General features: G+C 42.3%; 1 protein-coding gene across 1 annotated transcript in view; it reads left to right on the top strand.

Annotated features, from left to right (window-relative positions):
- Positions 1-24467, top strand: part of SNRNP40 (small nuclear ribonucleoprotein U5 subunit 40) — a 33688-nt gene extending 9221 nt beyond the window's left edge. Inside the window, exons 5-10 of the mRNA XM_011284757.4 lie at positions 9446-9568; positions 14887-15007; positions 16743-16825; positions 18536-18597; positions 22849-22952; positions 23944-24467. Of these exons, the coding sequence (XP_011283059.1) occupies positions 9446-9568; positions 14887-15007; positions 16743-16825; positions 18536-18597; positions 22849-22952; positions 23944-23993 (543 nt within the window). The 3' untranslated portion in view covers positions 23994-24467. The remainder of the gene's footprint in view (positions 1-9445; positions 9569-14886; positions 15008-16742; positions 16826-18535; positions 18598-22848; positions 22953-23943) is intronic.

Genomic DNA, 24467 nt, shown 5'->3' with positions numbered 1-24467 from the left:
CCCCTCCCCTGCTCACGCTGTGTCCCTTTCTGTCTCTCAAAAGTGAATAAATGTTTTAAAAAAAATTTTTTTAAGTAAAATGTTTATTTTTGAAAGAGAAAGCATGGGGGTGGGAACAGAAGATCTGAAGTGGGCTCTGTGCTGACAGCAGAAAGCCCAGTGTGGGACGTAACTCACAAATCGGAGACCATGACCTAGGCCAAAGTCGGATGCTTAACTGACTGATCCACCCAGGTGCCCCATGAACCAGGATTAGTAAACATGTTCCTCAACATGATTTGATGTAGCAGGTCTGACATTTTGGAAGCCATTGATCTCATCCAGCATCCTCATTTTATTTTTTTATTATTGTTTTTATTTGAATATGGTGATACATAACGGTACATTAGATTCAGATGTACGACATAGTGATTCAACAAGTTTATACATTATGCTATGTTCACCACTGCATCCTCGTTATCAAATGAGGAAAATGAGGCCTAAAAATAATTACTTATTTCAAGAGCACACAAGGACATACTACTCTGTAGTACCACCATTTTTATTCTTTCTTTGGCACTAATTTGGTACTCTGGGAAGTATTTTAGTGATTAAACAAGGAGGGACTTGAAAGGAGTATATTCGAGAAACCACACTAACCTTGTGATTGTTGCTTTTTAAAATGAATTTGCTTTCTTTTCATAATTAAAGTGGTGATACTGACATACCGAATCATCTGCTTGGAGATACTGTCCTACTAAATCATTTTTATAATAAACCCAGTCACTTGGGGCCTGGGGCTTAGCTAGGAAGAGAGTGTATGGCTTAGGAATGATTCCAAAGCCCAGAGCTCTTAATCTCCGTGTGCCACGGTTGGAGAGTCTTCTTTGTAAACTGATTCGCCAAAGGGCCTTTCAAAAGGTGGTAAGAGACGACAGGGCCCTAAGGAATTTTACCGAGGGCCTGCTCTATCAACATCTAGGAACTCACTCCTGTTTATTTCTGGCTTTCCTTCACCTTTTCTCTTACTTTCTCTCATTTTGCCTTTTCTTTACCTCTTTCCTCACGTTTGCCTTTCTGTCTCTCCTCGGCTTTTCTTTTTTCAACTACTCCTTTGTGAGTACATGTTTGTGTTTTCTGTCCTCCTTTCAGTTTCTTGCTTCTCTTCTCCTCTAATTAAACATGATTTGAAATAAATGTTTTAACTTTCTCACTCAAGCTAATATTTATCTTAGTGTGCAATGTGTCACATCAACTAAAGGTGACTGTTTTTAACCAATTCCTTATTCTTAATTTCAACATATTTTTTATAATTAATGCTTTGTCGAACAGCCTTTTACATATGCCTTTTAGTTAGTTATCAGGTTGGAATGCTTTGTTGATTATTTTCTGTTTTAGGTTTGTAGGTGTAGGAATTTAATAACCTCTGTTTCTCTAAGGGGGGAAACCTTGTGTTACATTTGACGTCTCAGGATTCGCAACAGAAGACGAAGCTTTCAGTAATGCTTGCATTTTCAGTCTAGAAGTGGCATCCTGAGCATTGTCCATACTAGTAGTTTTTTCTGTTGTTTTTAACAATATTTCATAGTGTTTTTCACAGTTTTTTCATATTGTTTTTAGCAATCTATTCTTTCTGATAAAGTACTTAGAAAATCATTTTTATATCATATATCATATGTTTAAGGCATATATATTACTATACATGTGATATATACACATATACATATGAATACAAATTGTTACAATTCAGTCCTAGTGCCATTATGTAGACGAAGACACAGAAGGTTTTCAGGTTAGAGGTGGAGGTGTGGGCCATTGTGACCCAGAGTGGAGTATGAGGCCCAAGTGAGGTGAGGAGAGCATCCATGCAAGTTGGGGGCAGTCTATTGTAGGGAGATGGGGACTGAGAAGGGTGAGGAGGGCAACCACATAACACAGGGTCGGTAGCCCAGAATAGGGAATTGGAGCGGGGAGCAGCCCAGCATGGAGAGTTGGTACCCTAGCAGAATAAAAGGGTCATCTATACGTTAGTGGAGTAGGGGGAAGTATGGGTGTCACAGCCTGAGCTGAGGGTGTCCACATAGTGTGGGAGCAGTTTGGGTAGGGAGTCTGGGGCTGAGGCTAGTATTCCTGAGGAAAGGCAGCCTGGAGAGGGATATTAGAGCCAGAGCAGGGTGAAGGGGGTATTCATACAAAGGGATGACCCATATGGGATGAGGAGGGGTTCACATAAGATCAGCCCAGGATGGGAATCACAGTTCAAACAGGGAAGGAAGAGGAGAAGGGTAGAAAAGGATGTGGGAGATTGGTTACATTCAGGAAGCTTGATCAGATAAGTAAATATAATAACGGGAGGCAGTTTTCTCATTGTCGGAGAAAGGAGTTACCAATGCAGGAGGGAAAACTAAAATGCATCTTGTGTTGTTGGTATTGAACTGGAAGTGTCAGTGTGAACTGATAAACATTCAACACATAAACAGGCGTAGAAGAAATAGGAGATGTAAATGGGTATTTACAGGTGTGTGTGTGTGCGTGCGCACCTATGTATGCATATATTGGCAACTGTCCACTGAGAGGGTTTAGGAACAACAATCCAAAAGCAATGAACACATCTACTGTGCAGGTCTTGGCCTTTAAACACCATTTTCCACTGAAGAAACCAGGGCTCCCTGTTTCAGGACTGGGCAGGGAAAGTACCAGATGAACCTGGAACATCTTGTGCAGAAAGCTTGTCAAAAGAACATCTTGGGGCGCCTGGGTGGCGCAGTCGGTTAAGCGTCCGACTTCAGCCAGGTCACAATCTCGCGGTCCGTGAGTTCGAGCCCCGCGTCAGGCTCTGGGCTGATGGCTCAGAGCCTGGAGCCTGTTTCCGATTCTGTGTCTCCCTCTCTCTCTGCCCCTCCCCCGTTCATGCTCTGTCTCCCTCTGTCCCAAAAATAAATAAAAAAAACGTTGAAAAAAATTTTTTTTTTAAAAAAACATCTTAAATGATCAAACTGAACATTATTCATGATGGGACAAAACGAAATTGTGAGCCACTCAGTAAAATACAATGAAAATGCAGCATCACTTCAGTGATATTCCTGCCAAAGAGGCATAACTTGAATCTAATCATGAGGAAACATCAGACAAACCCAAATTGCGGGACATCCTACAAAATAACTGTCCTATAATTTTGAGAAGTGTCAAGGTCAAGGAAAGTCTGAGAAATTCTTCCAGGCTGAAGGAAACTAAAGAAACATAACTGCTAAATTCAACACATGATTCTGAACTGAGTCTTTTTTATAAAAGGCATGTTGGAACAAGTGGTGAAACTTGAATGAAATCTGAGAACCGGTTGGTAGTGATGTGTTGGTGTTAATTTCTGCATTTTGATTGGTTGTGCTGAAATTATACAGGATTGTATATGTTATATGTATTATATATGTTTTTATAGGATAAATACACTCAAGTACTTAGGAGTGATGGGACATTAGGTCAGCAGTTCTCAAATGATTCGGGCAACAAAAATGTTCTCTTTTACTTCCAACTTTTTGTGTAAGTTTGTGAATATTTCAAAGTAAAATAGTCTTTTAAAAATGATGGTCATCTGGAACTAATATTCTAAAACATTTGAATCAGGGGCACCTGGCTGGCTCAGTCAGTGGAGCATGTGACTCCTGATCTCGGGGTTGTGAAGTTCAAGCCCCACGCTGAGTATAGAGATTACTTAAAAATAAAATCTTTTAAAAAATTGAATATTTGAATCAAACTTTTTTTTTAATATTTATTTATTTTGAGAGAGAGCACATACGCACATGCGACTGGGAGGACCAGAGAGAGAGGATTCCAGGCAGGCTCTGTGCTGTCAGCGCAGCCCAACGTGGGACTCGATCTCACGAACCTCAAGAACATGACCTGAGCCGAAATCAAGAGTCAGACGCTTAGCCCACTGAGCCATCCAGGCGCCCCTGAATCAAGCTTTAAATGACTACCATAGCTTTTAGGATAAAATCAAAGGTTGATTTGATCTGTGTGGAGATTATTAAGACAAAGATTGTACTCAATCTGGAAGAGATATGGAGAGGCTAGATTATCAAAGCCTTGAATTCCAAACTAATAGGTTTGGACATGATTCTGTAGCCAGAGGAATTAGTGGGCAGGGGTTAGGTACTGGTTCTCCAGAAGAGGGGTGAAGCACTCTTTTTGGACCATTTACCTGAGTAACCAAACCTAAGCCTTTTTAGGTTATGTTTTCATGAGTTTGCATTCCAAACCATGAGAATTGGAAGGACAAATCCTTGTTGGCACAGAGATAACAACCCAGACTGCTTGTTTACTGCAGATTTGAATGTAAGCTTAAGGCCTTTCCTGGGATTCTATGGCTGGTTCCTTTTTTTTAAGTATTTGTTTTGAGAGAGAGAGAGAGAGAGTGCGAGCAAGCGAGAGCATGTGCACCAATAGGGGAGGAGCAGAGAGCAATGGAGAGAGAAGATCCCAGGCAGGCTCCGCCCTGTCAGCACAGAGCTCCACTGGGGGCTTGATCTCCCAAACCATAAGATTATGACCCGTGAGAGTACGACCTGAGCCCCAATCAAGTGTCAGGTGCCCAGCCGACTGAGCCACCCAAGCGCCCCTGAAGATTTTATTTTAAGTAATCTCTACACCCAGTGTGGGGCCCAAGATCAACACACCGTCTTAGCCAGCCAGGCACCCATCTTTTTTTTTTTTTTTAATGACATGTGTGTAAAACTCGGGACACCATCACCCCAGTCTTTGTCATTTGAATGAAATGACCCACATTCTTAAAACATCATGGTTCACCTTACCAAGTCTGTCAGTCATTTGTTGCAACATCTCTAAGGTGCCTGGGTGGCTCATTAGGTTAAGCATCGGACTCTTGTTTTCAGCTCAGGTCATGATCCTGTGGTTCTCAAGTTTGAGCCCCAAGTTGGGCTCCACACTGGCAGTGCAGGGCCTGCTTGGGATTCTGTCTCCCTCTCTGCCCCTCCCCTACACACACATGCGTGTATTCTCTCCCTCTCCTCCCCTCCCTCTCTCCCTCTCCCCCTGTCTCTCCAAGTAAATAAAAAAACTTTAAAAGAAAGGAAGGGGGGTTGCCTGGGTGGCTCAGTCGGTTGAGCGTCCAACTTCAACACCGGTCGTGGTCTCACAGTTTGTGAGTTCGAGCCCCACGTTGGGCTCTGTGCTAACAAACAGCTCAGAGCCTGGAGACTGCTTCAGATTCTGTATCTCTCTCACCCTCCCCTGCTCATGCTCTGCCTCTCTCTGTGTCTCAAAAATAAATAAATGTTTAAAAAAAAATTTTTTTTAAATAAAAGAAAGGAAATAAACATATGTAGGCCCTCCCTATTATCCACACTCTATAAATGCAGATCCATGTTGGGGTGCCTGGCTGGTTCAGTCAGTAGAGCATGTGACTCTTGATCCCAGGGTTGTGAGTTTGAGCCCCATGTTGGATGTAGAGATTACTCGAAAATAAAATCTTAAAAAAAAAAATGTAGATCCGTGCTATATAAATTTATTTTTTAAAAATAGAGCCTAATTGTTTAGGGTATGGGATTCTAGAGTTGTTATACCTAATTTTTTTTTTTAATGTTTATTTTTGAGAGAGAGAGCACAGGGGAAGGGCAGAGAGAGAGGGAGACAGAGGATCTGGAGTAGCCTTTGTGGTAACAGCAGAGAGCCTGATGGAACATCAAACTCACAAACTGTGAGATCACTACCTGAGCTGAAGTCAGATGCTTAACCAACTGAGCCACCCAGGTGTCTCGTTATACCTAATTTTTATCTACTATTACTATTTTTTTTAAGTGTTTATTTTGAGATAGGGAGGGAGAGCACAAGTAGGGGAAGGGCAGAGAAAAAGGGAGAGAGAAAATCCCAAGCAAGCGCCCCACTGCCAGCACAGAGCCCAACTCCGGGCCTCATCCCACGAACCGTGAGATCATGACCTGAGCTGAAATCAAGAGTCAGACACCGAACCAACTGAGCCACCCAGGCACCCCTATTTTCTATTATTAATAAACCAAGTAGCCATTAAAAAGTTAATGGTATAAAACAAGTGTAGATTACTTTAGTCGTTATAAGAAATTAGCATATATTTTAGTATGTTTAAGTTACTATAACATGAACATAACAGAATCAGACAGTACTAAATTCTAATCCTTGTTTTGCTATTGACTTGCTGGGTGTTTGTCATCAAGTTAATTCCTTCTTCGAGCTTTAGTTTGCTCATCCATAAAAATTGGAGTTAAACTAGATCCTCTAAGTGTAGTAATTTAAAAAAAATTTTTTAATCTCAATCTGCATTAAGGAATACATTTTAAACTGTGACCCAGTATATACTCCCCTCAGTATGTCTGTGTTTATGAATCAGCCTCTTCTATATGTGACATTATCTTTTCTATATATTTTTTAAATTAGGGTAAAATTTACATAATATAAAATTCACCATTTTAACCATTTTAAAAGATGTACAATTCAGTGATTTTTAGTACATTCACAGTGTGTGTGATCATCACCATGATCCAATACCAGAATATTCTTGGCACCCCCAAAAAGCACCTTCCTACCCATTTAGCAGTCAGTACTTTTCCCCTCCTTTCCAGCCCCTGGCAACCATAATGTACTTACTGTCTCTATTGGGAATAGAATTGCACAATATGTGGCCTTTTGTGTTCAGTTTCTTTTGATTAGCTTAATGTTTCAGACTTCATCCTTGTAACATGTATTAATACTTGATTCGTTTTTAACACTGCTACAAAGATTTGTGTACAAGGTTTTGTTTGAACACCTGCTTTCATTTCTCTTGGGTATATATCTAGGAGCAATCTAGGATTGCTGGGTCAAAGAGTAACTCTAACCTTTTGGGGAACATCCAGACTTTTCCATAGCAGCCACATCATTTTATATTTCCACCAGTGATGTTCGAAGGTTCCAATTTTTCCACATCCTCACCAGCACCCCTTATTTTCTGTGGTTTCTTTTTTTTCCCCACTAGTAAGTGTGCAGCAATATCTAATTGTTTTGATTTGCATTTCCCAAATGATTTATGATGCTAAGCATCTTGTCTTGCGCTTATATCATCTGAAAAGAAATGTTTATTCAGGGCCTTTGCCCAGTTATTGGACTCTGTGTTTTTGTTGTTGAACCGTAGCTTCTTTTTCTGGATACTGGATCTTTATCAGGTATATGATTTGCAAGTAATGCCTCCCACTGTTGGTTGTATTCTCATTTTCTGGATACCATCCTCTAATGTACAAAAGTTTCTAATTTTTAAAAATTTTTAAATGTTTATTTGTTTTTGAGAGAGAGAGAGAGAGAGAGACAGGAGGGACAGAGAGTGAGGGAGACACAGACTCTGAAGCAGGCTCCAAGCCTGAGTTGTCAGCAAAGAGCCCAACACGGGGCTCAAACTCAAGGACTGTGACATCATGACCTGAGCCGAAGTCACACGCTTAACTGACTGAGCCACCCAGGTGCCCCTGAAAGTCTCTAATTTTCATGAAGTTTATTTTTTCTTTGGTCACTTGTGCTTTTGGTGTCGTATCTAATAATTCATTGCCAAATCCAAGGCCATGACGATTTGCCCCTGTGTTTTCTTCTAAGAATTTCATAGTTTTAATGTTCACATTTGAGTCTTTGATCCATGTGGAGTAAATTTTTGCATCTGGTGTAAGATAAAGGTCTGCCTTCGTATTTTAGGTATGGTTATCCAGTTGTCCCATCATTTTTTAAAAGATTTAATTTCTTTTTTCTTCTGTACGAGCCATACTTTTTTGCTTGTTTTCATGCTTCATAATTTCTTGTTGAAAACTGGACATTTGAATATTATAATGTGGTAACTCTAGAAATTAGATTCTCCCCCTGGGGTTTGCTCTTGCTCCTTGTCGTAGCTGTTTGATGAATTTTCTGAACTGATTTTGTAAAGTATAGTTTGCCGTACGTAGCCACTGAAATCTTGGTTTCGTTAGCTTGGCGATTCACTAATGATTTTGGTAGAGATTTTCTTAATGGCTTGTGATTAAAAGAAAAACTCCTGGTCTTTGCAGATTTGCTCTGTGTGCGTGTTGGGTCTGTCTCTGCCTCTCAGCCAGGCCGTTTACAACTTTGCATTAGGCTTCACTTCTTGCTTGTGCACAGGTTTGAGCCTGTGCAGGTCAGCAAGAGGAGAGCTTAGGGCCTTCTCAGGGCTTTTCTGAGCATGTGCCCAGACACGGGCATGCAAATGGCCTTCTAGAGTCCTAGGAATATGTCAGCTTTTCGACGCCCCTTTTCTCCAAATTGTCTCATTCCCCAGCTTGCCTCACAAGCTTTTTGGTTTGTCTGTGGTTTGCTCCAACTGCCATCCCTTGCTCCAGACAGCAGAGGCTAATGCATTTGCCTTTAAATGTTGTAGACCGATGTCTCTGCCCTGGAAGCGTTCCCAGTTAGGCAAAGTAAAGTCCATCCCTTTAAGCTCATCCTTCAGGGAGCCACCAGACAGTTAAAAACCACCACAGTTCTTTGAGAATAAGGAGTAAGGTCCCTTCTGCTCCCTCTGGTACCAGGAACCTATCCTGGGGATGTGGGCCATTGTCTTCAAAGCTATTGCTGCATAAGAGACGGAGCCAGGGAAAGTTAAGACGCTACAGAACTCTGTAAGATTCGGGAGGGTTCGTTCCTCATTAAGCAGTTGCCTGGCTGCTATAAGCTTCTGATTAGTTGCGAGAGTTCTGACAAAGTTGGTTCTGTCAGTTTTTTTTATCACATAATTCTCTGCTCTTGTAGAGGGACAGCCTTTTAGTATTCCCTGCTCTTCCATTTTTGCTGATGAGAAAAGTTTTTTTCTCTGTATTTTTTCATGTAAGCCACAGCTCATTAATGAGTTAGGATCTCCAGTTTAAAAACACTGGTCTGATATCCTTGCTATGTTAAAAATATATGAACTAGGGGCGCCTGGGTGGCTCAGTCGGTTAAGCGTCTGACTTTAGGTGAGGTCATGATCTCGCAGTTTGTGGGTTCGAGCCCCGTGTTAGGCTCTGTGCTGACAGCTCAGAGCCTGGAGCCTGCTTCGGATTCTGTGTCTCCCTCTCTCTCTGCCCCTCCTATGATCATGCGCTCTCTCTCTCTCTCTCTCTCTCTCTCTCTCAAAAAATAAGCATTAAAAAAAATTTTTTTTAAATATAAACTAAACAAGTAGAGGATTTCCATTCTAAGAGCGTGTTGATTAACTATATTTATTCATACTTAACAAAGGAATCTGAAAATACAACCAAAGTGATTGGTTCTCCCAGCCTTCAGATACATTGGCAAAATTGTGGTCACTTCTCACCGTGTTACTAGGAAATCCAGACAAGTTTCTGAACAGGATCCCTACTAAAAATGTATTCACCTGTACAAAGTCCTTGGATTTCGGGATGTATTATGCAATTACTTCTTAGAATGATGTTTGACCATAGACCCTCTTGTTCCTCTGCTTCAGCTTTGGGACATCCGGAAGAAAGCAGCCATCCAGACATTTCAGAACACCTACCAGGTGTTAGCTGTGACCTTCAATGACACAAGTGATCAGATTATTTCTGGGGGAATAGACAATGATATCAAGGTATGTTTAATGTTTGTGTTACATTTCCCTTTCACCTCTCTTCACTCTCCGAGGTAATGTTTTCAAACTTCTGAGATTTTGGTAGCTTTCCACTTTGTACCAACTACAAGGAGGATAGTAAGTTAAATTGTGTTTTCCTTCTGTCCTGTCGTCATTGACAGAAGTCAAAGGTTGCATTACAGCTCATGTAAATGCCATCAGGGACCAGACAGTTAATGTGAATTGTGAAACCCCGTGTGTGGATTCTGTGAACACGAAGAATGCATTCCCTGCCTAAAGACATTTGCAAACTTTTTCTTTTTTCCCCACTGTGATGGCCTGATGAGATAACACTGAAGCAATTTGTGATTCTCAGCTCCAATCTCTCAGCATATCTTTCTTTTTGAGACTATGGAAAGGAAGTTTTGGGGAGTCCACAGCTAAGAATGAGGGAAGTGATGATGTCATAGAGAGTGGCAGTAGTCCATACAGCAGTACAGTGTGGCTCTGGCTTTTGAGTAATTGACTTGGATTCTAATCCCAGTTCTATCATTTTCTAGTTTTTTATGACTCCAAGTTGTTTAACTTCTATAAGCCTCTCAACAGTAACAATAACGTCTACCTTCTAGGGTTGTTGTGGGGATTAAATGAACCTAATGCATTAGAGCACCTAGCGGTTTCTGGACACAGCAAATGCCAGTAGAAGGGAAGTGTTTTGGGGGGCCACCCAATTTGCGTCTGTCTTTACCTGTTGGCTTCCTTAAATATTTCAAAGATTTTGACCTTACTTTCTGTTGTACTGTTAGAGTGGTAACTGGTGAGTAAATACTCAGCTTCCTGTGTTGTCACCGCCTAAAACTTGTGCTGTATTCCCATCCCTCCTTGCCTCCTTCGCTGTTACAGTGGATGACATGTGCTTGCTTTTGTCTAAAGGTAGTCCCTTCAGCAGAAGGATTTCATCTCCTTTTCCTGTCTGGGCCTTCATGCCATCAGTTTTCCCAGATGGTGTGTTTTCTTTCTTTCTTTCTTTTTTTTTAATGTTTATTTTTGAGAGAGAGAGAGAGAGAAAGAGACAGAGTGTGAACAGGGGAGGGGTAGAGAAAGAGGGAGGCACAGACTGTGAAGCAGGCTCCAGGCTCCAAGCTGTCAGCACAGAGACGGACGCGGGGCTCAAACCCACGAACCGCGAGATCATGACCTGAGCTGAAGTCAGACGTTTCACCGACTGAGCCACCCAGGCACCCCCCCTTCCATGACTTTAATTGTCATCTCTGTGCTGATGACTCCATATTCCTGGCCCAGATCTTCAGCTCCAGACCCCTGTATATGACCAGCCCCTCAGAAGTCCCCCACTTGGATATCCCACAATACTTGAAAATCGACCACTTCCAAAATGTAACTTCCCATCCCTTTTCTATCTTATAACTTGTATGGAGAATATGGAATCCGGGCACAGGAACTTAATTAGATCATCTTAATAGCTAATGCAGTGTTTCCCAGAGAGAAGTTTGGGAGCCCATTAGCTTTAGAATCACTAGAGGGCATCTTCTATACCTGACAGTAGGTTTGTGTCATTAAGGTATTGTAATTTTCATACTTTTAAAATTATTATTGGGGTGCCTGGTTGACTCAGTCAGTAGAGCATGCGACTCTTGATCTCAGAGCCGTGGGTTCAAGCCTCCCCATGTTGAGCATATAGCTTACATCAAAAAAAGAAAAAATTGCCATTAAAAAAAAATACATTACTATTAAAGTTTACACATGGTGAAATTAACTTTGTACAATTCTATGAATGTTTATGCTTGCATAGATTCGTATAGCTACCACAAACAAGGTTCAGAACAATTTCTATCACCCCCAAAATTTATAGTGCACTCCTGTATCAAACCCTCTTTCCATTCCTAAGTCCTTGCAACCATTCTTTGTCATATAGTTTCTTTTCTAGAATATCATACAAATGGAATCTTACAGTATGTAACCTTTTGAGACTGGCTTCTTTTACTTAAGGTCTGAGAATTTGATGCCCTCATCTACACTGAGGGGATAGACTAGTTTAAGAATAATACTCTTGTGCCAGTAAGGCCTTCTCACCACATACAGTGTGACTTATTCCATACTCTTTATCCTAGCCTATTCCTGGGTCTTCTATAAACAGATATTTTAAATGTATGCTATAGTCCTTAAGGGATACTTGGTTCCTTTTTAGGATTTGAAGGTTTTCCATGTCCTCTCAGACGCACACCATATGTTATTCCTTCTCTTAGGGTAGGTGGTTTCTACAGATAGCTAGTCAATCATACCGGTTTTATTCTGAAGGCTGAACTTATCTTATATAGAGAATGTGTAAATAAAGTCCCATAAGTACAGCAGTTACATATATCACTAGCTTTTTTCTTTTACTTATTTATTTTTTTACTTTATTTTATTTATTTACTTTTTAATTTTTTTTTTAATGTTTATTTTTGAGAAAGATAGAGTGCAAGCAGGGGAGGGGCAGAGAGAGAGAGAGGGAGACACAGAATCCAAAGCAGGCTGCAGGCTCCGAGGCTGCGGGGCTCGAACTCACGAACGGTGAGATCATGACCTGAGCTGAAGTCCACTGCTTAACCGACTGAGCCACCCAGGCGCCCCATATTTTAGAGAAACAGAGTGTCAGTAAGGGAGAGGGTTAGAGGGAGAGAGAGAATCCTAAGCAGGCTCTATGCTCAACACGGAGCCCAACACGGGGCTCGATCCCACGACCCTGGGATCATGACCTGAGCCAAAATCAAGAGTTAGACACTTAAACCGACTGAGCCACCCTGGCGCCCCTCACTGGCTTTTTTCTAAAAGAATGTCCTTCATGTTTCTTTGAGAAGTCCCCTGATTCTGGTTTTGTATAATTTAATGAACTAGTTCCTGGTTATCATATGTGGGTTTTTCCCCCCCTTTTTTTGGTAAAGTTTATTTTGTTATTTTCTTGTAATCTCTACACCCAACAGGGGGCTTGAACTAACGACCCCAAGATCAAGAGTCGCATACTGCTGCCACTGAGCCAGCCAGGTGCCCCAGTGCTACGTATTTTTACATCGTAGCTTTCTAGTCTTTATCTTTTAAACTAGTGTATAGACATTCAGATTTTTCTGCCAGTGCTTTGTTTTCAGGAAATTTTTTTTAGGTTTATTTATTTATTTTGGAGAGAGAAAGGGAGGGAGGGAGGGAGAAACAAGTGAGGCAAGTGCAGAGAGAGAGAGGGAGACCCAGAATCCGAAGCAGGCTCCAGGCTCTGAGCTGCCAGCACAGAGCCCAACGCAGGGCTCGAACCCACAAACAGATCATGACCTGTGCTGAAGTCGGATGCTCAACTGGCTGAGCCACCCAGGCGCCCCAGGAAATTTTTTTATTAGAAAGTACACAGTATTCCAAAAGCTTAGAAAAGCTTTCTACCCTGTTATACTGTTTCCAGTATGAAAACTCATAGTCCTGCTGCCCGCCAATCAGATGCCCAAGCATTCACTGAACAATTGATTTGGGATTTGCGAAATGTCTTGCTTAAATTAGTGCTACTTTCTACAGCAAATCTGGATATGTGTTGGCTGTGCGCAACGTGTACATGCCTCAAGAAGGAAGGTCTGGAAACGGCACCCAAGTGCTATGAGGGATGGCTTTGCATTCTCTCCTAACAAGCTGAAGACTTCAACAGTGTCTTCCCTGAAGAGGAGGAACAGTAGCTTGAACAAAAGACGTCAGCCATTCAAGCTTTCCTGATTATTGAGGCAGCAAACACCTGACACAAAAATGATTGTATATAAAGTGTGTTGGGTTCCACACATGAGTGAGTTATTGATGGGGAAAGTGGAGTTGTCTGCCTTCTGCATTGCTTTGACATGCAGCACCAAACTCATTTCTAGATAAGGGAAGTGCCTTGCTTAAATAGGCAGCAAAAACATTTTTTTCCCACTCAGAAAAACTACATGGCAGTATTAAATCAAATTTGGAGGAAATTCTGTGTAATACCAATGACCTTACCAAAATTGCTGTTCTCTTTTCCATATGACATTCCAGACCATTGCTATTGGCTTTATTTTTTTTCCACATAGTTGCAGTCTGTGTAAATATAAATGCTATTTTGTATCTTCTTTATTAGCTTAATAGCTTATTATTGGAACATTTTTCCATTTGGTCCTCCGAGTTATTTTTAGAGGTTGCTTAATAATAGCTACCAATTATTGAGGGCCTGCTGCATACCAGGCATCTGCTGAGCATTCTATTTGAGCCATAAGAGGTAAATGTTGTTATCCCCATCTTACAGACCAGAAACAGGCTCAGAGAGGGTTAGTGGCCCAATAAGACAGAACTCTTAGGACTGGGTCAGTCTGACCCTAAATCCTCAGTCTTTCCACTCTGCTGTACTGTCTCTAGCAAAGTCCCGTGGTGTTGCAATGTGTTCATGGGCTGTAACTTAATGAACCATTTATATTCCCTGTTTGATGTTAGGTTATTTTTAGCTGAACTGTTTCTTCTACGTTTCCTACCCAGGCAACAGTGAATCTGCAGTTCATTTTTCTTTTAATAAATATGCTTTTCTATAGTGTGTGTGTGTGTGTGTGTGTGTGTGTGTGTGTGTGTGTGTGTGTGTGTTGTGTACCTATAACATTAAATGAAAATTTTTAAGCACGTATATTTCTGTGTATTATCTTAAGATACATTTACATGTAATCATAATGCTCTTTTCAAATGACATGTTCACTTGTTTTTCTATAGTTTGTTTTTTTTTTTAAGTTTATTTATTTTGAGAGAGAGTGTGCATGCGCGTGCGTACGCATGATTGGGAGAGGTGGGGAGAGGGGGGGTACAGAGAGAATCCCAAGCAGGCTCCATTCTTTCAGCACAGAGCCTGATGCAGGTCTCATCCTCACGAACTGTGAGATCATGCCCTGAACCAAAATCAAGGGTCAGATGCTTCAACTGAGCCACCTAGGTGCCCCTTCTGTAGTTCTAATAGTTTAAATTGCTAAGAATCATAGTTGAAGCATTTTAAATGCTACTTAGTTTTTTAATTTCTAATACGTTTTGTTATGATTTGAGAACAGTCTCTGTAAATTAATTTTTGGTAAACATAAGTTTTGACATTTATTAGCCTTCTGGTCAGACATAGCACTTTTGACTTCCTTTTTAGAAAGACAAGAGTTTTTTTCCTCTTTGACAGAAATCCTCTATTTTGTGCTAAAGTTATACTTGGCCCACAGCCAGATTGAGAAGGGTTACCAGTTTCTCCAGGCCATTGAGTCTTTAGTAAAAACTCTGTTTCTTTGCTATTCTCAATTTGATTTCTGGGAGCAACGTTTTTGTTTTTATAGGTCTGGGACTTGCGCCAAAACAAGCTCACCTACACCATGAGAGGCCATGCGGATTCAGTGACGGGCCTGAGTTTAAGTTCTGAAGGCTCTTATCTCTTGTCCAATGCAATGGACAATACAGGTAACGTTGAAAAGGAAAGCTCTCCAAGTGCCCAGTCACTGTGGACCCTAAAGAAAGTGGGCATTGGGTGGTAGAAATTGTGCTGGGATAAATGTGGATCCAAGGAAAGAGTCAAAAGTGGCTCGCAGGTTTCTACCAGGGCAGTTAGGAAAACACATTGTAACAGAAAAAGCTTTAAAAGATATGGTCAAGAAGCCAGGATTCTAGTCCCAGATCTGCCATCTAATCCCTGAGTAACTTGACACAAGCTTTTAAGACCCATTTCAGCGTCTGGTGTGCTGCGGGTGTAGGCAGCAGACTAGAAACTCTTGGTGATCATTAGTTTGTTGAGAAATGTGAGTCTGCAGATCCATCCAAAGCAGTTCACAAGCATTTCGGAGAGCACCGAGCTTGGCTGGTCAGCAAAGCTGTGGGTTAGAACTGTGCTCTTTCTGCCAGTGCGTCTGCCCTTCCCACTTCAGAGCACTGACTGGTGTGACAGCAGGTCCTCATTACGACATCGCAACATTCCGCATTCTCACAAACACTCTCCTCTGCTTGTTTCTGAGTTGCTATGTGGGAGGATGGGTTTACGATAGCAAAAAGGAGGATGGAGTGTATGCTTTGTGTTGGGAGAGCTTAGAGATGCCCCTCTGGTGTACAAGTTCATAGGCTTGTCAGGAACTGAAATGCTTTCACTGACATTTTGTAATACAAACAGAGCCTAGCATTCAGCGGGTTCTTGAATGAATGAGCACCCTTATTTTCTGACTATCCTCAACTCAGTAGCAAATTTTCATGCATACCTTCACCTTTCTGTGCCTGATTTCAAGGACTGTTTTGTTTTTCACACTCAATTAAAATGACATCGTCACTTGCATTCCACTATAGTTATAACGTTTGTTAACAACTGTAGCTGCTGCTTACCACGCATGTTTATATCCTGATCATGATGTGTTTACCATTGACTAATCGTAGCAGTGTTCGCCCTATATAAGGAAAGATGAGATTCCCTGAATGGTTAGTAAAATAATAAGAATTTTTATTATGGCTGTATGATAAAATTACAAAATCCTTTTGTTTATTGCCTCCACTCTCTTCGAGCCCTGTCCCTTGTATCCTGAAAATACTCATGAAAAAGTGAAAGAACAGATGGTATTCTCATTTTACAGAGACAAAACACAAAAACTCACTTTTTACCTGATGTCACCCATACATATAACAGAGCTAGAATGAGAATCACAGTTCACTTTTTCTAATTCTTAGTATGGTACTCTCTGGATATATTTCCTTGTTCAAGTTCAGACTGTCAGGTGTCCCTGTGAGCAAAGTTAGAAAAGGTCAGTCCTGAGTTTGGTTTTTGTAGATGATTGTCACAGTAGTCCATGGTATTTAGAGTGTCGTGTTTAAGGCTTTGTTAGATGTGACTTTTTGGGTTGGCAAGAGAAATCCTTTGCAAATGTTTGGTGAAATTAATGTCACACCCACCTACTTTCTGTTGCAGACCCCCGGCTATGTGTTTGGCATTTCCCCTTCCTGCCTCCTCAGCTTTCCTCTGTGCCCTTAGTCACTGTTCATGGAATTTGTATGCATTTCATTTCTGTTAGAAAAAAAGAGAGAGAGAGCCTTCCCATGTACCTTCTACCGTGTTGGCCCTCCTTCGTCCAGGAAACAGCATCTGTCATTGACATGATACTGACTTCGGGTGGGTTCTCAGGAGGCCTCCAGCTGATAACATGTTTTGCTCCGTTTGCAGTGCGGGTCTGGGATGTCCGGCCATTTGCTCCCAAAGAGAGGTGTGTGAAGATTTTTCAAGGAAATGTGCACAACTTTGAAAAGGTGAGTCCTGCATGGCAAAAGAGTTTTACTGTCCGTTTGACTCAGATACATTTAAGGTGGGGCCAAGGCCGATATTTATATATATCAAATCATTGTGTTGTACAGCTAAAACTAAAACCGTGTTATATGTCAGTTATATCTCAATTAAAAAAAAAAAAAGTGGTGCTAAGGATAGAGGGCAGTAGCTCTACTAAGAAGGGGCTATATTCCGGTGAACACTGTTCTCCATCAAAACCGTTCTTGCCAGAAATAAAACTAATGGAAGCATAGGGAGGAAGGCAGTTACATAGATAGACAGTGGTGTGACCGCCTTCAAATTTAAGACTTCTGACTTCAACAAGATAGTCTTAACCTCCTTTTCATTCCTTGGAAACTTTGACCCTCTTGGGTCAGTGTTACATACGGGACTCAGGCTTCCCGTCTGTTACTCAGGTGGCTTCCCTCACCTTCCCAGTGACCCACTGTTAGAGCCCTGCGAATACATCCCTTTCCTCAGTAAGGACCATGGCCCAGATTTTGAGAGAAATTTTTCTTAAATCTCAAGTCCTAGGTCAGCTCTTGATAGCAGCTTTTCCTCCAGATACTTTGTTAATAATAAGACTAATGTTTTTCTTTTTTTTCAACGTTTTTTGTTTTTTTTTTTTTTTTTTATTATTATTTATTTTTGGGACAGAGAGAGACAGAGCATGAACGGGGGAGGGGCAGAGAGAGAGGGAGACACAGAATCGGAAACAGGCTCCAGGCTCCGAGCCATCAGCCCAGAGCCTGACGCGGGGCTCGAACTCACGGACCGCGAGATCGTGACCTGGCTGAAGTCGGACGCTTAACCGACTGCGCCACCCAGGCGCCCCAAGACTAATGTTTTTCTTTTGAGAGTCTGTATGATTCAGTTTCACTTTATATTTAAAAACATATTTATTAATGTTTTATTTATTTTTGAGAGAGAGAGACAGAGAGAGGGAAAGAGGATCCAAAGCGGGCTCTGCACTGACAACAGAGAGCCCAATGTGGGGCTCAAACTCATGAACCATGAGATCACGACCTGAGCCAAAGTCGGACGCTTTAACTGACTGGGCCACCCAGGCACCCATTCAGTTTCACTTTATAAATCAAATCTTGTTTTTTGTTGGATTTGGTTTTATTTTTATTTTCCTTCAAAATGAAATTATTAATGAGGATCGAGATCAGTGAGCACAGAAAACCTTCATTTGTAGGCAGAACAACATTTTGTTGCCAGGTCCACTCTAATTTACTGTGAATGAAGCATTTTCTACAGTTGGTTTGAATGTTGTATGAAATAAAGTATGCTGTCTTAGGCCACACAATATAAGATGATTGCTGATCATCTTTCTGGGGAGACTAATTGAAACTCTGCTTAAGAAATTTAAAGTCTTGGGGCGCCTGGGTGGCTCAGTCGGTTAAGTTCCGACTTTGGCTCAGGTCGTGATCTCACAGTCCATGAGTTCGAGCCCCGTGTTGGGCTCTGTGCTGACAGCTTAGAGCCTGGAGCCTGTTTCAGATTCTGTGTCTCCCTCTCTCTCTACCCCTCCCCTGTTCATGCTCTGTCTCTCTGTCTCAAAAATAAATAAATGTTAAAAAAAATTTTTTTTTTTTAAATAAGAAATTTAAAGTCTTTTGGTGATTCTGTAGTCCAGTAAAGAGGGGTGTGGTGCATTAATCACTGTATTCGTTGAATTCCAATCTTTATAGAATCTCCTGAGATGTTCTTGGTCACCTGATGGAAGCAAGATAGCAGCTGGTTCAGCTGACAGGTAAGGATTACCGGGTGTGCGGTGAAGAATGATGGAGCTCTGCAGGTGCCTGCTTGTGTCTAACCCATTAAGTGCAGATGGCGAGCCAGCACGGACGTAGAGTTACAGCCGTGCTCAGCGATGAAGCCATATGCAGTAAGAAGGGCCTGAGGGTCATGTCAGACAAACACAGCTTCTCTGCTCTCTGTGGATACCTTTTTGACCTGGAAGGTAAACAGTTTTTTCAATTCTGTTGGATTCCTTTTGCCATCAAAGTGAAATTTAGACTCCTAATCTAGCCCCAGTTTCCCTCCTCAGATTCTTCCGCGGCGCTCCAGTTCGCTCAAATGCATGTTGTGTCCTCTCCTCCCTCACCATCGCCACAGTGCTTCACTCACACAGAACTCTCCCTGTTCTTACATCCCTCGTGCCTCCAGGCTTCTCCTAGCCCCTCTTCTCCATTTTCCAGATTTCTGTGTCTCTCTATGAATCACCTCTGTGTTATGTCTGTAAACTTCCCTGGTCCTCTCTCCCTTTCTTCTGGGGTATGACTAACTGCTCTTTACTCTGCACTGTAGTCACACCTTATACATCAAACCTTTCTCAGCATCCAGCACGTCTTACCGTGAGATCAACAGAGTGGGGCACCCTCACCTAATTATTTGTTCCTAGAGGTCAGGAAATGAGTCTTAGTCGTCTCTGGACCCAGAGCAGTATTTGACCTGTTCTAAGCACTTAGTGAATCTTACATGAATGAATTCCTAGCTCAAGGATGGCAGTCAGATTTTACTCTACATATCAGCTCAGCTGTTGGTAATGGCTGCCTGTGTTGGGGGTGATTCAGAGCTGGGTGTGGGCTCAATAGGAAAAGTACCATGATTGCTAGATGAGGGTTGTGTCAACATGTGAGCTAGGTATTTTCCACCCCTGAATTCAGAGACCATGAGACTTTCTTAGCTGTCACTTTAAACTGGCTCAGCCATTCGGTGATGAATTAGAAAGAGAAGGGAGAGAATTCTTCTATCAGACCCTGCTGTTTAGTGTATCTATGGTGACCTGCACTTAGGACGGGGTCAGAGGCGGGGGTGTGGGTGCCCTTGCCAGACTAATGGGCCACAGATGTGGAGTGGTGAAGAATGTTAAGGCCCTCTGATGGCCGACTCTGGCTTTAACTTCCACTGAGAGATGTCTTAACCCTTTTTAGCTTAACCCCATCTTTCTCTCCGTTGAGAGATTTTCCTACTGCCGTACTAAAACAGGCACCATCTTACAAACATGAAGCCTTTTGTGGCATAGCTTGGACTCTTCAGCATGTTCCAGGGTTTTCTTCTCTATTTGGGGCCCTACCACAGCCATAGAAAAGCCTCATGTTGTTGGTCTGTCCTATACCTTGTTGCTTGTGGACAGTGCTGAACACACCTGAAGATTCCAGAGTCCACTTTTTTTCCCTAGCAAGTTTCATACTGAGATAAAAGGCCAAGTACTGGGGTGTTTTCTGGGGGTAAAAGGTCCAGGCCATCAGTGCCACATTGATGGTTTTTAACCCGTTGGTGTAGAGAGCTGCCTTGCAGAGGAAATCTAAGGGATTTTCAGTAGTCAGGTTACTAAAGAAGACCTTAAGAAACAGGTCCACAACCCAAGGTATCTTGCATTCTAACAGAGTAAGAACGATTCGAAGTGTTTTTACTAATTCTCAACAGAGATCTCTTTTTTTACGTAGTTAAGCTTTTAAATGATATTTGCCTAAGCTTTTCTTCTGAGCAGTTTGTTTCTGACATCGGCCCTTTCTGACTTTCAGTGTCCTCTCTTCTTCTTTCCCTCCCCACTGTTCCTTTAAACCTTACATGCGGGAAGCACGGCCCTGGTCTGGGCACAGCCCGTGTATCTACCTGCTGGGGTTGGCCAGATTTCACAGGCCACCTCGCCAATTAGCCCCAAGTCAACAAGCAACTCTGTTATATAAGGAACCTGGTTCCTGCCGAATGTTCCCGTGCCAAAGTAAGGAGAGGACAAGGAACCCCTCTAAATTTAGCACCTAATTGGCACCCATGGAGAGTGAGGCCTTCAAGTAAACCCTTGGAGATCTGGGGTTCTGCTGGCTTTTATGTGCCTGGGAAATGTATCCTTCTCAGAAATTGGCTTTTTAGCTTGGCCTGGATTTGGCACATTTCCCCTCTCCACTCGCAAATCACCTACCGCCTCACATTCAAACTTGAAACCCTTCAACAGTTCCTATCCAGGACTGTGGGAAGACTGGTCAGTCTGTCTGCCATGAGTGAGTCAGTCAGCCTCCTGACTTCACGTTCTTCTGTTTTGATAATAAATGTCCTCATCATAACAACAGCTGTCATGTGTGTGCCCAACACTGTGCATATATTATCTCCTCTTTTCTCTCAACCAAGCTGTGAGATCAGTATAGTATCCATCATCACAACTAAAGAAAGAGAAGCTCAGAGAAGTTAAATATTGTCTAAGCTTACTTAGTGATTAAACAGTTGCATGAGACTTGAGCCCAGGTCTTTTGGAGCCCAGAGCTCATACACTTTGTTACTCTGTCATATCTTCCTGGGCTGGGTTAATGAGGACGTTATTTGTGCACAGCAAGAACGAACACAGTAGGGAGAGCGGGAACATCGGAGCCAAGAAGTCTGGAGACAGATGGGCTTCCTGCTTCCCTTCCATCTTGCTTGGAACTTTTATTAAGTTCCTATGGAGCCTAGCACTTGAGAACTAAACAGGGTAAATAAGCTCGTGTTTAGTTGTATTTTAAACCACAAATGTGATGTTACATCAACACCAGGCATTTTATTTTATTTTATTTTATTATTTTTTTATGTTTGTCTTTTTTTTTTAAACGTTTATTTATTTTTGAGAGAGAGAGACAGAGTGCAAGGCGGGGAGGGGCAGAGAGAGAGGAAGACACAGAATCTGAAGCAGGCTCCAGGCTCCGAGCTGTCAGCACAGAGCCCGATGCGGGGCTCGAACCCACAAACCGTGAGATCATGACCTGAGCTGAAGTCAGACACTTAACGGACTGAGCCACCCAGGCGCCCCTATGTTTGGTTACTTTTGAGAAATAGATAAGAGACAGAGCACGAGCAGGGGAGAGAGAGGGACAGACAGAATCCGAAGCAGGCTCCAGGCTTTGAGCTGTCCCACAGAGCCCAACACGGGGCTCAAACCCATGGACCATGAGATCATGACCTGAGCTGAAGTTGAACACTCAACTGACTGAGCCACTCAGACACCCCGGCACTAGGCATTTTAATATCAAGTGCTGGTAACTGTACCTACCCTTTTAGATGTTGACTGAACAAAACAAATACGCAAGTAATGTTTATAACCTGCTTGAAAACCGCCAGCCCTTTAAATTTACCCACAGATTATTTTTGCACGGGCATGTGAAGATAATGTCTCTTTATTTTACCATTCAGCCCCAAAATAACCCAAGCAAGGTTGAAGGTCAAAAGAACTTCCGAGGGGCGAGAGGAATTAGAAGATGTTTGAGGGTGGTAAGAGAAAGGAGATTACTAGAATATATTAAGAGTTCTGATTGTAGGGGCACCTGGCTGACTCAGTCAGTGGAGCATGTGACTCTTAATCTCCGGGTTGCGAGTTGAAGCCCCATATTAGGCATGGAGCCTACTTTAAAAAAAAAAAGTTCCAATTTTAGTTCTGCCTCTGATGAACTGTGTCACCTTGGAAGAGTCACTATACCTTAGTTTTCTTATCTGTAAACTGAGTTTTGACCAGCTGGTCATGGAGTTCCCATGAATTCAGGGCAAGATTGGGTCAAGTCTGTATTTGGTGTGTGTTATACTGCAGAAATTTCCTGTCCCTTCTCTCAGCTCTGTGGTTTGAACGCAGTCCTGGGAGGCTCACATGGGCCTGCACCCTAGGCTCCCAGCCTGCTGAGAATTGCGTTAGCTTTAAGACATCCTAGATGCCTATCAGATGCCCTTTGAAGATTTCTGTGTGGGGACCGTAGGAAAAACGGTCTTCCTCCATGTTCTTTCCTATTTCAAAAGCTTACGTTTGAAATACACGGAATGCTTATAGTTGTAGCTGTTCCAGTTTCTCTATTCAGTTGCTCAAGGGTCCATCCGTTATTCAGAATCTGTATTTCTAGTCTGTAAACACCAGAACACAGTTCAGTAAATACGGGGTGGATGAATGAGTAACTTGTTGCTTCCATCTGTGTTAAAAAGCCGTGCCTCTACCCTGCCCTCAGCTCTGGGAAGTTTTAACACTGCCCTTCATGATACCTTGCAGGTTTGTGTATGTGTGGGATACGACAAGCAGGAGGATTTTGTATAAGCTGCCTGGACACGCTGGCTCCATCAATGAAGTGGCTTTCCACCCCGATGAACCCATCAGTAAGTGTGTCCCGACTTTGGGGAAAGGGAAACTGGGGGAAATCTCCCTCAAGGGGCCCTGCAAATACAAAGGCAGAAGCGGAAGTCTGTTTTATGTGCATTTCCTTGCTGTCTTTATGGCTGTCCATTGACAGCCTCACCAGTGTTTTAAGTGATGAAGTCAAGAGCAATGTTCCATTTTCCAGTGACTCTCAAAAGAAGACTGGTTAATCTATTTCTAGTTCTCTTGAGTTTACTTGCTTCAAGTCTGTGTTTCAGTTACACGTTTGGGTAAAAGAATAACGTTTCTTAATGTTCAGATATAAATTGCAGCTTATGTTATATTGGCTAGCTAATTAAACAATGAGCCTTGAATTAAAGGAGAAAGTATAACTTTCTCCAGGGCTAAATAGAACCAGCAGAAGCACATTTACAAAATGACTGGCACAGACGTTGTTGATTCTTCTGGAGGATGGCTGAGAAGGTCTTTTCATAGGGTGTGGCTGAAGAGGGACATCGGGGTTTAGACCCTGATGGGTGCATTTCCCATAGCACAGTCCACCCTTGTGGTTGGTTTCAAGAGGACTTGAACTGGGGCACCTGGGTGGTTCGGTCAGTTAAGCGTCCGACTTTCGCCCAGGTCATGATCTCGTGGTTCACGAATTTGAGCCCCATGTGGGGCTCTGCTGACAGCTCGGAGCCTGGAGCCTGCTTCGGATTCTGTGTCTCCCTCTCTCTTTGCCCCTCCCCCGTTCACGCTGTCTCTCTCTCTCTCTCTCTCTCTCTCTCTCTCAAAAGCAAATAAAACATTAAAAAAAAAAAGGAGGACTTGAACTAAAAAGCCAGGCTACAGTTTTCCTGTGAATGGTGTTGGAGAGGAGGGGAATTTAAGCTAAATCCAATTGCTCTTTTTACCAAAATTGGCTCTTGACACAAGAGCCCTTGAGCACCAAGTCTCCTTGAGCCTTCATTAGCTCCCCTCATCTCATCTTCTCTGTTCTTCTCACCTCAGTTCTGTCAGCGTCCAGTGACAAGAGACTGTATATGGGGGAGATTCAGTGAAGACACAGAATGGAAGACTCCACCGCTGCTTGGCCTTGAGACCTCAGACTACAGAAGCGGCATCGAATAGTGCCCGGGCCAGCATCCTACCTGCAGACGAAGATCATTCATAGCAAAAGGCCAGGAGGATGTGGCCATATCCCAACCACCACTGGTATCCCATTTTACCAGGATGATTAAGGCAAGCTTACAGTGGCCTCTAAAAACCACCTGCCAGATTTCAGGGACTGTTTGGTTTTTGCCTCCTTTTTTTTTTTTTTTTTTTTTTTTAAATAAGATTTCTTCAAAGAGACAGACATTGGTTGGTTTGCAGTTTCCTGTCTTCTAATCCAGGCTGAAAACAGGAAATGTGACTGAAATTTGTTTGTTGGGGTTTTTTTTTCTTAATTCAATAACTGGCTTGTATGATATTTTCTTTCTGTGTTTCTCTGAGTCATTTTGTATTAAAAACCAAATAGATGCCTTTTTACAAGA

Source organism: Felis catus, chromosome C1 (genome assembly GCF_018350175.1).
Source record: "Felis catus isolate Fca126 chromosome C1, F.catus_Fca126_mat1.0, whole genome shotgun sequence".
Taxonomy (NCBI): domain Eukaryota; kingdom Metazoa; phylum Chordata; class Mammalia; order Carnivora; family Felidae; genus Felis; species Felis catus.
The sequence above is the reverse complement of the archived record's forward strand: the minus strand, read 5'-3'. Positions and strand labels throughout refer to the sequence as shown.